The sequence below is a fragment of the Bufo gargarizans genome, chromosome 2 (genome assembly GCF_014858855.1).
Source record: "Bufo gargarizans isolate SCDJY-AF-19 chromosome 2, ASM1485885v1, whole genome shotgun sequence".
Classification (NCBI taxonomy): domain Eukaryota; kingdom Metazoa; phylum Chordata; class Amphibia; order Anura; family Bufonidae; genus Bufo; species Bufo gargarizans.
In genome coordinates this window covers 582,711,704-582,724,471 of record NC_058081.1, presented here as the reverse complement: position 1 = coordinate 582,724,471, position 12,768 = coordinate 582,711,704, and the positions used below count along the sequence as shown (strand labels likewise).

Genomic DNA, 12,768 nt, shown 5'->3' with positions numbered 1-12,768 from the left:
ACATAAATGTGTGCAGTGAGCTCCCCATAGTGGTAGCTGCAGGCATTCAAACATTGTTCATTTAAAGGAGTTGTCTCATTTCCCCTTTCCATCTGCTCCATTAGAGCATATGAACTTTATACAGTGCAACTCTCCTTGGAAAAGACTGCTCAGATGCCATGGTCGTAATTGACCACAGCATCTGAGGGGTTCAAAGTCCGTGATTGACATTATCACCAATCACCGACTCTGCCCTGTAAAACACCAAGCACCTTGGAGCTATGATGCTTTCTCCTGAGCGGGCACCATCTTTAAAGACCCACCGTACGTGTATGACTGATGTCAGGAAGAGGTTAATGGGGTCACTATTGATTACTGTTTTACATGCTGTTAAATCATTTACACCATTGTTAAAGGGTCACAGAGTTTTCAAAAAACTTTCGATATATGTCATAGAGACATATCAAATGTGTTGATCGGTGGTGTTCGGAATGCTGAGAAACCACTGATCGCTAAAGCAAGAAGTGAGAAACCCTTTTAGCAGTCTATGGGCCTGACTTGATTCCATCCTCTGCAGCGCTTAGACCCCTTTTGATCAAAACTTTTAATATGTCTCTATGACATATCAACATTTTTTGAAAACTCAGTGACCCTTTAACAAATTATCATGTGAAGCGTTTTGACAATTACTTACACAGTATGGTGTGACCTGGTGTTCAAAGTATATAGAAATATGCACATCCACCTGCTGAGCTGAATGCTCATTCACTCTCCCCACAGCCAGGTTTCTATGTAGAGATCCTCTGTTCATTAGAGCAGCCATCAAAATAGTTTTCTGTCTTACTTATCATGGAAGAGCAGAGCCTCTGTAACAACATGGGAGTAGACCTGGATACAGGAAAAGTACAGAGGACTATCTAGTCAGCTGCTCAAGTCTTAAAAATAGGCAAGTGTGAACTGTTTAATATGCACCTATGCATATAGCTATAACTGTCTGAATGTAAAAAATAAGCCCTTGGTAAATATAAAAATACTAAGATTTTGCCAGTGTACAAGTGCAAAGAGTAGAATAGATTTCACGTCCAAAAGGCAATAAACAATAAAGTGAGGATATACAAATCATCTGTGCAGACAAGAAAAAAATGGCATCTGTGTATAAAACAGTATAACCTAAGCCTAATATAGTACTAATTACCCCTAAAGAAAAGATACACTTGTTATGAAGTGTTATGTGCATATAGCCTGGATAGTGCACAATAAAGGAAGATGTGTACAGTTGTATTGTCTCACTATAGAGGTGAACAAGATTTAACTAGGAATACAAATCAGTGTGTATAACTGATAGACGTACTGGAATACTCTGTAAGTAATCCTTTCACCATATATGAAGCAATCATATATATTTAAATGGTAGGTTCTAGGCTCAGGTATTGGTAGGCAAATTGTTAGACAGTAAGTGGATTTTGCTAGGACTAAGAACTGATGATATATAAAATTGACATGAAAATGAAAGAACACCTGCTTGGTATTACTAAATTAAATTGGGAAAGCCTATTAGTCTGGTATCAGTCTGTCTCGTGCTGGATTAAGAGGGAATTACCACTAATTGGACACCTTGGTTTCTTAGTGGTTGGGGTCTACAGCATCTCATCTTTCAAGCTTCAGTATGTCTATTCTGTTATTAGCGGGACACTGTCATATAAGACTGAAGGCAGAAAAAAAACATGTGGTCCATCTAGTCTGCATCTAGGTGGATAAATGTTTATCCAGACATGTTTCACGCACTTGGGCTAATTTCACACAAGCATATTCTGTCTGGGAAACTTTTGGTAATGGACGTATTTCCTGGACCGAGCTTCTCAGACCTGAACTCACATCATCATGACTTATGATTGTAGCATATCAAACCACAGGGGAAAACACGTGAGGCTCACGGTGGGCCGATGGGTGCAATAGTTCATGTACTCATGGTTAGCAGATGCCTCCCTGGGCTGGCGTACTGTGGATGGGAAGACAGCACAAAATCCTCCGGGGCACTCTGTTACAGGGAACACCAGCCAGATAGAAGTTGAGGTGCCCTTGATGATAATTGGTGTAAGGTGCTTTGGCGGCTGGGCCCCTGGTTTGTGACGCCAGCACCGTAAGGTGCAGATGTTGAGAGTAGTAGTATTAAGAATGAGGAGTCGTTTGTTATAAACCAGTTGAACATTTACTGCAAATCGATAGTCTCTGAACAATTGGTACAGTTCGTCAATAGAAAGCTTTTTGTATAGCACAAATAATAATAAGTTCACTGGTAATCCTATTATCAGGTAGTGTCAGTTGTCAATGGAGGGATTCTTCTGATGCTGATACTTTACAGGCAAGGAGCCTGGTGGTAATCCCAAGTTCACTCTATAGCACTCTGGTACTAAAGTATGCTGATATATCTGGTTACTATGAGCTATCCTTTAAGGGCGTTTCACTTGCGGCAGGCAAACACTTCTGCTTCATTATTTGCAGAATAGTCTTATGAATAGATTTTTCCACTATGACCCAGAAGGCTTGTGTAGTGGATAAGGACAATTCTGCACACTAACTGTCAATTTGTGTCCAGGCACTCGCAAAGCTCCTTCTGGTCACTTGTGCTAATGAGGTCCATAAGCTAAGTTTAGCTGTTACCCTCTCTAGGCTCTCTGCATCTTTGTACATAGACTCACTGTCTGGTGCTTGGTTGCTGTGGTTGTCTTCTCCAGGCTTGATCAGGGCCCAGAGGAAAGGAAAACAGCTACATGATGATGTAGGCCTGTTTCTCTCCTCCATAAACTTGCTTCTCCTCTTCTCACACTCCAACTAACTAACTTCCTGTCTACACACACCCAAGCTACATATATTATGTGGTGCCAGCATCACCTAGGGGCAAGTGGGTGTAATGACATTGCCAGCCAGATAATAGGAAACACCATACACTGCAATTAAATACATACATATTCAGATGTTTAAAGTGTCCCATTTACACACTGATGTGGGATGCTGCATGATGCTTTGAGTTCCCATTTGCCTGTGGGTCTGCTGCACTGTGCTCACGGCATTATGTGAGTACCATATAGTAGATCTGCCCTCAGCAGCTTAAGGCATTATAATGCTGTGAGTTCCAGTCAGAGGCGCAGTGTCCGGACAGTGAAATGCAGCCATCACACGGAGCATGTTTCCCGAACTGAACACACTATGTAAAGTTACCATGTGCCTTCAAATTTGGGGATAAGTGGTATAGTCAGAAATTCGGCATTGCTATGGGTACGCCAGTGGCATGTACCTTTGCCAATTTATATCTAACTAGATTTGAGGATAACTATATATACTCAGCCACTAACCCATTCCTTCCCTACATGCACACCTATTTAAGATTCATAGATGATGTATTTATTGTCTTGTCAGGCACTGAAATTGACTTCAGAGGTTTTGTTGAGTATCTGAACCAGGTCAATGATATGAACATGGTATTCACGTACAAATTTGTAGGTTCCCGTCCCATAATAGCATTCATGAGGTGCCACACACTTAATGACAGGATAGTTCGTAGCCGTTTCATAGAGGGTAAACATAGCACCTGGCTTGAAGGTTGAAGACACAAGGGCAATCGCCGTTGTGGTAACTGTTCGGGCTGTAAATTCAATCCCCAGTGGGAAACCCTATTTTTTGGAGGGCTCCAACACAAAGTTAATACCTTGATCACATGTAAAAGCAGATTTGTAGTCTACCTGTTGATATGCTTATGCAGTAGATTTTATATTGGGGAAAACAATCAGGTGTCTAAACGAAATAATTAGGGAACATATTAATTCTATTACTACAGACAAGGGATGTCCCCACCTATTTCACCATGTGAATTCCGAACATAATGGAAATAGTGGCATTTTGAAATTTGCTGTCACAGAGATAGTAGGAGGAGACAGACATTACAAGCTTCTTAGGTGAGAGAGTAAGTGGATCCTGCCCTCATGCGCAATGGGTCTTTTGGGCTTAAATGATAAAATAGATTTGGGAGTGTTCTTATAGTTTCGTTCACGTCTTGAAGGTGGTTTTATGTTTGGAATGTTATGTTTTAAAACACTGGGTGTGATGCCGGCTTCAAGGGGATGTCACATGCGAACGACTATTTTTGGCGCCGCTGGTGACGTCACATATGGGAGCCGACACCTATATAGCTAGCGCAGTAGCGCTGCTAGACTACGGGCCAGATGAAGCTGAGGTGCGAAACGGCCATTGCCGCAAGTCTTACCACTGCTTTGTATGTATGTCCGTCCCAAGCCACTTATGTATTCAGCTTTTATGTATCCAGCTGTGATGTATCCAGCCTTGGAAGAAATAAAAGAAGATTGCACCGATTGGTGAGTGCCGCCTGTATATCTCTTTACTCGTTTGGAATTTATTTGCTGTGGGCAGAGTCTAGCCAGGTTATCCTGCATGCAATAGGGACATTATCCTCAATTGAACGTGGAGAGTTACGTGCAGTGCCACTCAATCTGTTTCTTTTCACTTGTCATTAAAGTTACCATACTGTTGATTTTCCAACCACATCTGCTAGAGGATTGTGCCAGGCATCTATTGCTCTTCAAATAAAATCATTTTAGTGACATTGCTGCTAATCACCCACCAAATAACTTCAGGTTGTGCTTACTTGTTCTTGTATTTAGTTTCTTCCCTTCTGAACCTTATTTAAAACATGTTAAGTTGAATTTGACCCCCTGTCAGGAAGTCAAACGCTCCTGTGTGACAGGTGGGGTACTTACCACTATACTAACGAGGAAAAACCTACATATCCTTAATGTATGTGCTGGTGCTGTTGCTCATCATTATCTGCCTGGGAATGACTGTCAACCGTGTTGGCGTTAAGATGATCAGATACCATGGGCTCCCGCAACTCCCCCAAGGATACTATGGATCTGCTGACAAGGAGGAGGTAAATGTTCATAGACATGTATAAATTCTATCTATCTATCTATCTATCGATTGTTTTTACTAAAAATATTTATTTCCTATCAATCTATAAACTGTAGCTATAAAACTATAATTATATTATTGTTCTTGTGTCATTAGAGGATATGAACTCCTCAGACTTTGTGGCTTCTGAACCTCTTAAAGATACACAATTATTGAATGTGGACAAAAAAAATCGGCTTAGTTGTGTTGTTTGGTGTTGATCCTGTTTGTCAACCCTCCTTTCCCACAAAAAAAAGTTCTACTTGATGTAATCTGTGGTCTCCCACTCAGTCATGTCTATCTCTTGACTAGAGCAGTTTTGCCTTGAGCCATTTACAAATCACACTGATCTCTCTATGCTAAATCCTCTGCTGTCCAGTAGAGGGTGTATCTCTTAGGCCTCTTGCACACAACCTTATGTATTTTGCGGTCTACAAAATACGGATGCATTCTGTATTTTGCGGAATGGAACAGCTGGCCCCTAATAGAACAGTATTATCCTTGTCCGTAATGCGGACAAGAATAGGACATGTTCTATTTTTTTGTAGAACGGAAATACGGAAACGGAATGCAAAAAAAACTGAACTGAAATGGAAAGAAAATACGTTTGTGTGCAAGAGACCTTGTTGACATCACATTTTTGTCCCACATTTGGTTTAACCTATAAGTTGAGGGGGGGGGGGGGGAGGATGCAAAACTGTAGTACACAATTGTATTCCATCCTTCAAAGTCTAGCAAAACAAATTATACATTAAACGGATACATTTACAATGGGACCATATGATGTACCATCTGTTTAACGTATACCGTATTTTTCGCCGTATAAGACGCATCGGCCCATAAGACGCACCTAGGTTTTTGAGGAGAAAAATAAGAAAAAAAATATTTTGAACCAAAAGGTGCACTTTTGGTGGGTTTTAAACTAATTGTGGTCTGTGGGTGACACACTGTTATGGAGGATCTGTGGATGACACACTGTTATGGGGGATCTGTGGATGACACACTGTTATGGGGGATCTGTGGGTGACGCACTGTTATGGGGGATCTGTGGGTGACGCACTGTTATGGGGGATCTGTGGGTGACGCACTGTTATGGGGGATCTGTGGGTGACGCACTGTTATGGGGGATCTGTGGGTGACGCACTGTTATGGGGGATCTGTGGGTGACGCACTGTTATGGGGGGATCTGTGGATGACACACTGTTATGGGGGGATCTGTGGATGACGCACTGTTATGGGGGATCTGTGGATGACGCACTGTTATGGGGGATCTGTGGGTAACGCACTGTTATGGGGGATCTGTGGGTGATGCACTGTTATGGGGGATCTGTGGGTGACACTTATGGGGGATCCTCTCTGGATGGCATGAGGATGAGGATCTGTGTATGACAGTTATGGGGGGATCTGTGGATGACACATATATAGCATCTTATGCTATGTGTCATCCACAGATCCCCTCCATAAGTGTCCCTGTAGTGAATGACCCTCAATACAGGGGGTGGGGGTCGCATCTGCTTTAATAATGACAGCGGGGCCCGTGCAGTGACTGTATTCTACTACACGGGCCCCGCTCACTGTATAATCATATCCCTAATAGTTAATTGTTGTATGCATGTAATCGCATAATGAGCGCTGTGTATTACCGTACTTACAACTAGAAGCGCTCGCCTTTCAGAGCAGATCGGAGGGAGGAGGCAGGCCGGGAGGACGGGCGCTGGCAACGTGAGTCATACGTCATGCGCCCACGCCGCCTGCTTCATTCATAAAGTGGTCGGCGCAGGCGCGTGACGTATGACTCACACTGCCAGCGCCCATCCTCCTAGCCTGCCTCCTCCCTCCTCTCTGCTCCGAACGGCGAGCGCTTCTAATTGTAAGTAATACACAGCGCTCATTATCGCTCATTATGCGATTACATGCATACAACAATTAACTATTAGGGATATGATTATACAGTGAGCGGGGCCCGTGTAGTAGAATACAGTCACTGCACGGGCCCCGCTGTCATTATAAATGCAGATGCCGGCCCCCAGCCCCTCCTCCCTCACAGCTGATACACCCGCCACACGGCATCGCGGCGGGTGTATCATTGAAACTGGGCAAAATCAGCTACATTCGCCATATAAGACGCACTGCTATTTCCCCCCCACTTTGGGGGGGGGGGGGGGAAGTGCACACGACCATACCCATTTTTGGGTCCTCAAAACACAGATAATAGCCCACATTTTCTACTTACGCAGGTTCCTCACTATGTTACAAGTGCTTATTCTTATCTTCAAAACGGACAAGAATAGGACAAGTTCTATTGTTTTTTGCTGGGCCGCGGAATGGATATCTGGATGCGGACAGCACTTTTGCAGCCCCATTGAAATTAATCAGTCTGCATCTGGTTCGCAAAAATATGACGTATAAGTGTGACGTATAAGATACCTATATGTGAGACAAAAACCTAAAGGGAACAAATCCTCATGCAGATTTTGAAACTTTCAGATGTTACCAGTAGATTATTACGACTTGTGCAACACTCAACATCAGGTTTGCGCAGGATTATTTAAGATCTGTATAGCTACTGCTGTTGTACAATAGTGTGCCCCCTGTTGGTAAGTTAGACATTTGAAAATTTAACATGCATTTGTTAAACTCATTAACTAGTTCCCTACAGCTGATTTGTCAGTCCCTCTAGCTCTTGTCTAAATTTCATTTTATGCTTCATAGGTCATTATAATTATCAGTGGTTTATGTATAGCTACACTCAGATTCTGGATTATAATGTACTTCAAAACACAAAAGTCAGCATATCCTGTCTGGGCGCAGTATTTGGACAGATGCTGCTGGAACCCAAGGTGGGTGTCTCCTCAGTGGGGCTAAACAGCGAGTGGATCCATAACATTTAAATTCCTGTCCCAAAAACACACTGATTTTACCTTTGCAAAATCTACAGTGTGAACAAGCCATGTGATTTCTGCATCCCTGCACCTGAGATACTGCAAGCACCTTCCTGCAGATGTGTCAAAAGAACGCTAATTTATCTACCTTTAGATACCACCAAATGGTGTAGTCCTGTTGCAGTTGTGATGTGGTCAAGTACCCTGGAACTTCACTGTATAGTTGGTCTGTAGTGTTAAAGGGGTTATCCAAATCTGCTCTCTCACCTCATACAGGGAATAATTACCTAATTCCCGACACGGGTGACATGACATGTGACACCAGGGGGCAGGTCACTGTCTCGGTCTACCATTGGCTGCACCCCTCCTTTTTCCGGATGTTGCGATATGCATGACAGGGTTATGCAGAGACGGCCGTGGAAGGATCGGAAAGGACACAGGCATTGGGGACCAGGTTATTATCGTCTATATGAGGGCATTGTGTGTGTGGGGGGAGTTTACAGGTTTGGACAACCTTTAATGGCTGTGCAGCACCTGCAATAAAGACTGACTAGACAGTAAGGTCCAACTTAGTTGCATTAGAGGCCGCTGTAGTATGTATGCCTGCACACTGATAGGCTCTCCTACAACAGTGATACCCAGTGCCGTACATAGAGAAATAAAGGCCCCATAGCAAGGATCAAACCAGCCCCCCCCCCCCCCCCCCTTCCCACACACAGGACAGAAGGGTTTCTGCCTGAACCCTTTCTAATGACCCTTGGGCCATTTTTCACTGCCTCAATTACTAAAAGTTGTTCCTTTAGAGCAGCGGTTCTCAACCTAGGGGTCGCGACCCCTTTGGGGGTCGATCGGCCCTTTCCGGGGGGTCGTCTAAGGCTTCCTATTAGGGATGCACGATTGTAGCGTTACATTACCCTACTTCGTAAGATTTCCCTACCTCCTGACTTCCCGTCGCACTGCTAATGACGTGAGGAGGCGTTCCTGAGTTTTGACGATCTGCGCATGCGCAAACCGACAGTTTATGGAAAATCTCAGCGGAGTTCAGCTTCACACCGGGACACTGCGCATGCGCCGGCCGGAGTTAGCCGCGCTTGCGCACTGGGCCGTAATATTTCCCTACTAAGGCTCCCCTGCGCATGCGCAGTGTCCTGGTGTAAAGCTGAACTCCGCTGAGATTTTCCATAAAATGTCGGTTTGCGCATGCACAGATTGTCAAAACTCAGGAACGCCTCCTCACGTCATTAGCAGTGCGACAGGAAGTCAGGAGGTAGGGAAATCTCACAAGGTAGGGTAGTATAACGCTACAAATAGACGAGAGATTGTTTCACACAGGAGTAACATACTTTAAACGCAAAGACAGTTATGTGCACAGTTAAGGACACATGAGGGGACACATAGGGCCATGAGGGGGACCAGCATAAGATGCTATATGTCTTATGCTGGCCCCCCTCATGGCCCTATGTGTCATAGCACACATCCCCTATAACAGCGTACTCCACAGATCCACCCCATAACAGTGCCATCCACAGATCCCCCATAACACTGTTCTCCACAGATCCCCCATAACACTTTCCTCCACAGATCCCCCATAACACTGTCCTCCACAGATCCCCCATAACACTGTCCTCCACAGATCCCCCATAACAGCGTCCTCCACAGATCCCCCATAACAGCGTCCTCCACAGATCCCCATAACAGCGTCCTCCACAGATCCCCCATAACAGCGTCCTCCACAGATCCCCCATAACAGCGTCCTCCACAGATCCCCCATAACAGCGTCCTCCACAGATCCCCCATAACAGCGTCCTCTACAGATCCCCCATAACAGCGTCCTCTACAGATCCCCCATAACAGCGTCCTCCACAGATCCCCCATAACAGCGTCCTCCACAGATCCCCCATATAACAGCGTCCTCCACAGATCCCCCACAACACAGCGCCCTCCACAGATCCCCCACAACACAGCGCCATCCACAGATCCCCCACAACACAGCGCCAATTACAGAACTACCTAACACCTTGTAATAGACTGGCATACATCCTGCATATCAGATATTTAAATTACAATTCATAACAGTAGCAAAATTAGTTATGACGTAGCAAGGAAAAAAATTTAATGGTTGGGGGTCACCACAACATGAGGAACTTTATTAAGGGGTCACGGCTTTAGAAAGGTTGAGAACCACTGCTTTGGATGGTAGAGTCCTGACCACGTTTTCACCCCCAGTAGAAGAGGAGGTAATCCCAACTAAGACTGGGCCCCCTCTATGCCCATGCGGCATAGCAGTCGCATGGTCTGCCGCTATGGTAGTTACGCCCCTGGTGATACCCCTTATTGCAAAACCAAGAGTGCCTGAGAGAGGGAAAAAGCAGTGTTCCACCTGTCACCCATACCATGCTTTACCCCGTATCATTTGCTCACGTTTGCACACATCTAAGGTTAAATTTACATATTACCTTCTTTGTCGCAGTGATTGACCGCAATAAAAATGCATTTGTTTTTACAGCAGTTGTGGTTTTCCAATGCAGTAATTGCTTACATAGCTCTTACAGTTTCATTTATCAATACTATCTGGGCAGTTACTACATCACAAAGCTGCAGCAGACCTTTAAGCCCAATTTCATGCGAAGTCGGTTAACCTTAAGTTAAGTATATTTTTGGCATGTGGGCAGAAACTGGGGAACACAATCAATCTTTTGATTTTAGTCTACATGACTTCTAATAATTTGCTTGTAGTTTGATTCATAGATTTAAAGAAAAATACTCTTTTTGAAAAGTGGAAGTGCCAGGATGCAAGTAAATCCAGCATCATCCCTCTTGAATGCATGCCTGCAGTGCAGATGCACAGTGCCCTTCTTCGCTATTCTTCCTCCCAATGCAGTCCCTTGAGCACTGGGATGTAAGCCAAGATATTCAGAAAAGGCTTCACTTGCAAGAACGGCATTGTTGCATGTGCACCTTTAACAGGCAGATCACGTTGTGCTCCCGATTATCCATTAACCTGATTTAAGCCGCATTTCCTGGAGGTGGCGCTTTGCTATACTTTTCCCCAAAGAGCTACACATTAAGGAAAGAGAAGTGGAGAGCAATCAGATACAGTAGGAGGGAGGACAGAACCACCACTGCCACCCCTTGTGCTTATCAGCAATTCAGATTGCATGCAAATCCCCTCCAAGCCCGTGTGAAGAAGACCTCACATTTCTCCCTTTGCAGAGTAGCACTAATATCTCCTCCCTCCCCCTCCCCCTTCTCCTGAGTGGGTTTGTCTTTTCTCTCTAAGTGGAAAGGTTTTCCTTGCTGTTACAGCAGCAGAGCCAGGGGAAGCCCTTGTATCTGTGCACATTTTGGTGAGCTGCCCTCACCTTCTCCTCATTTGGTATCTTTTGCCTTGGATGCGCCCTTCTTCCCTCTGGACATGGGGAGAAGGTGGAGGGCTTCGGCCATGCCTGTGTGGACTTTAGCAGTACTGGTGACTGTGTTTCTTGGGAACAGCCAGGGACATTGTCCTGATAGAGAGTTGGAAAAGCGAGAAGAGGAGGCAAATATTGTGCTCACCGGAACAGTGGAGGAGATTTTAAATGTGGACCCTGTGCACCACACCTACTCATGCAAGGTAAAAGAGGGGCACCCATCATTGGGTAGGGGCTATCAAACTTGACGAAACTAGCAAAATCTATTCATTAAGGGATTAGATTACCGGCATCACTGCTGCGATCTGTTAACCATTACGCCAATTGTCTGTGACCACAGACACATTAACCAATTAAATAAGGGGACATGCTTACCAGTTACATTGGCACTGGGCGGGGTGAAGCACAATATATATTAAAATTTGTAAAATTAGACTGATGAAACAGTCTCAGCCTGTAGAGATAAATCACTTGTTGCTTCGTGTGCCATTGATACAGCTCCATCCCCATCTCACTGCCAGCCTACAGGCATCTTTATTACAGCGGTGAAGGTGTGAAAGATAATGTAATGTATAAGATATGGTGCATACTTTTACATTGTGTTTTTACTTGGCAGACTCAGGCTTCATTACATTGTAGCCTGAGGCTAAGGAGGAATGGTGTTTGATGATAATGTGGCACTAAGATCATGTCCCCAGTCCTGGGAACACCTAAACTTTCCTGTGACCTGAGGGCCCTTTCAGTAGTTGCTTAACAAGAAAAAAAAAGTTTGGTGGAGCAGGTGGAGGGAGTATAGAAGATGTGTTTAATGCAGGGGAAAGAGGATAAATTATAGCATAAATTATTAACTGTTTAGTGACCAGAGCCAACAGAACAATCTCCATGGGTATGGTCATTAGAAGTACAGATATTGCAATATATCGCATGATAATATTTTGACTGTCAGCGGCTGATGACGTGCTTAGATGCATATACAGTATATATATATATATATATATACACGCCTTGTCATATGATTATATAGCTAAATACTATAGATCAAAGGTGGCCTCACTTCCTAGCCGCTCCTTCCAGACGTATTTCTATTTAACCCTCTTCTGCCTGGCTTAATTCCTTCCATTCATTGAGGATAAAAGTCCAGCCATCCAATAACTGAGTTGTTCTGAACCTCTTCCATAGCATTTATAAGCTCTATCAGCACTTAGGAGCTGCGTGAACATGTGTTTTATTTTTTCTTGTGATCCTGCAAAGAAGCATGTCATTTTGATATTTTTAGCCGGCTGAATGTTAAAATAAAGGATTCTTGTCCATCATATCTTCCCACCGTGCAGGCTGCAATCTGTTATTAGGGTTTCAGAGTTATATAGAGAAGTCTCCATTTTGTAAATGCACCTATTTAAGAAGCTTTGTAGTTGAAACACTTGTAGCTATTGAATTCCCAGGCTGGCCTCAGGCTGCGCCCCCACCCCCCTTTTTTCTAAGTTTTAAGACGTAGTTGGGATTCTTGATCAGTTCAGAATTCATGTCTGAAAGAT

General features: G+C 44.1%; 1 protein-coding gene across 1 annotated transcript in view; it reads left to right on the top strand.

The window, feature by feature from the left end:
* Positions 1-10,917: 10,917 nt before the first annotated feature.
* AGRN (agrin) overlaps positions 10,918-12,768 on the top strand; it is a 483,523-nt gene continuing 481,672 nt past the window's right edge. Inside the window, 1 exon segment of the mRNA XM_044281802.1 lies at positions 10,918-11,436. Coding sequence (XP_044137737.1) covers positions 11,239-11,436 — 198 coding nt within the window. The 5' untranslated portion in view covers positions 10,918-11,238.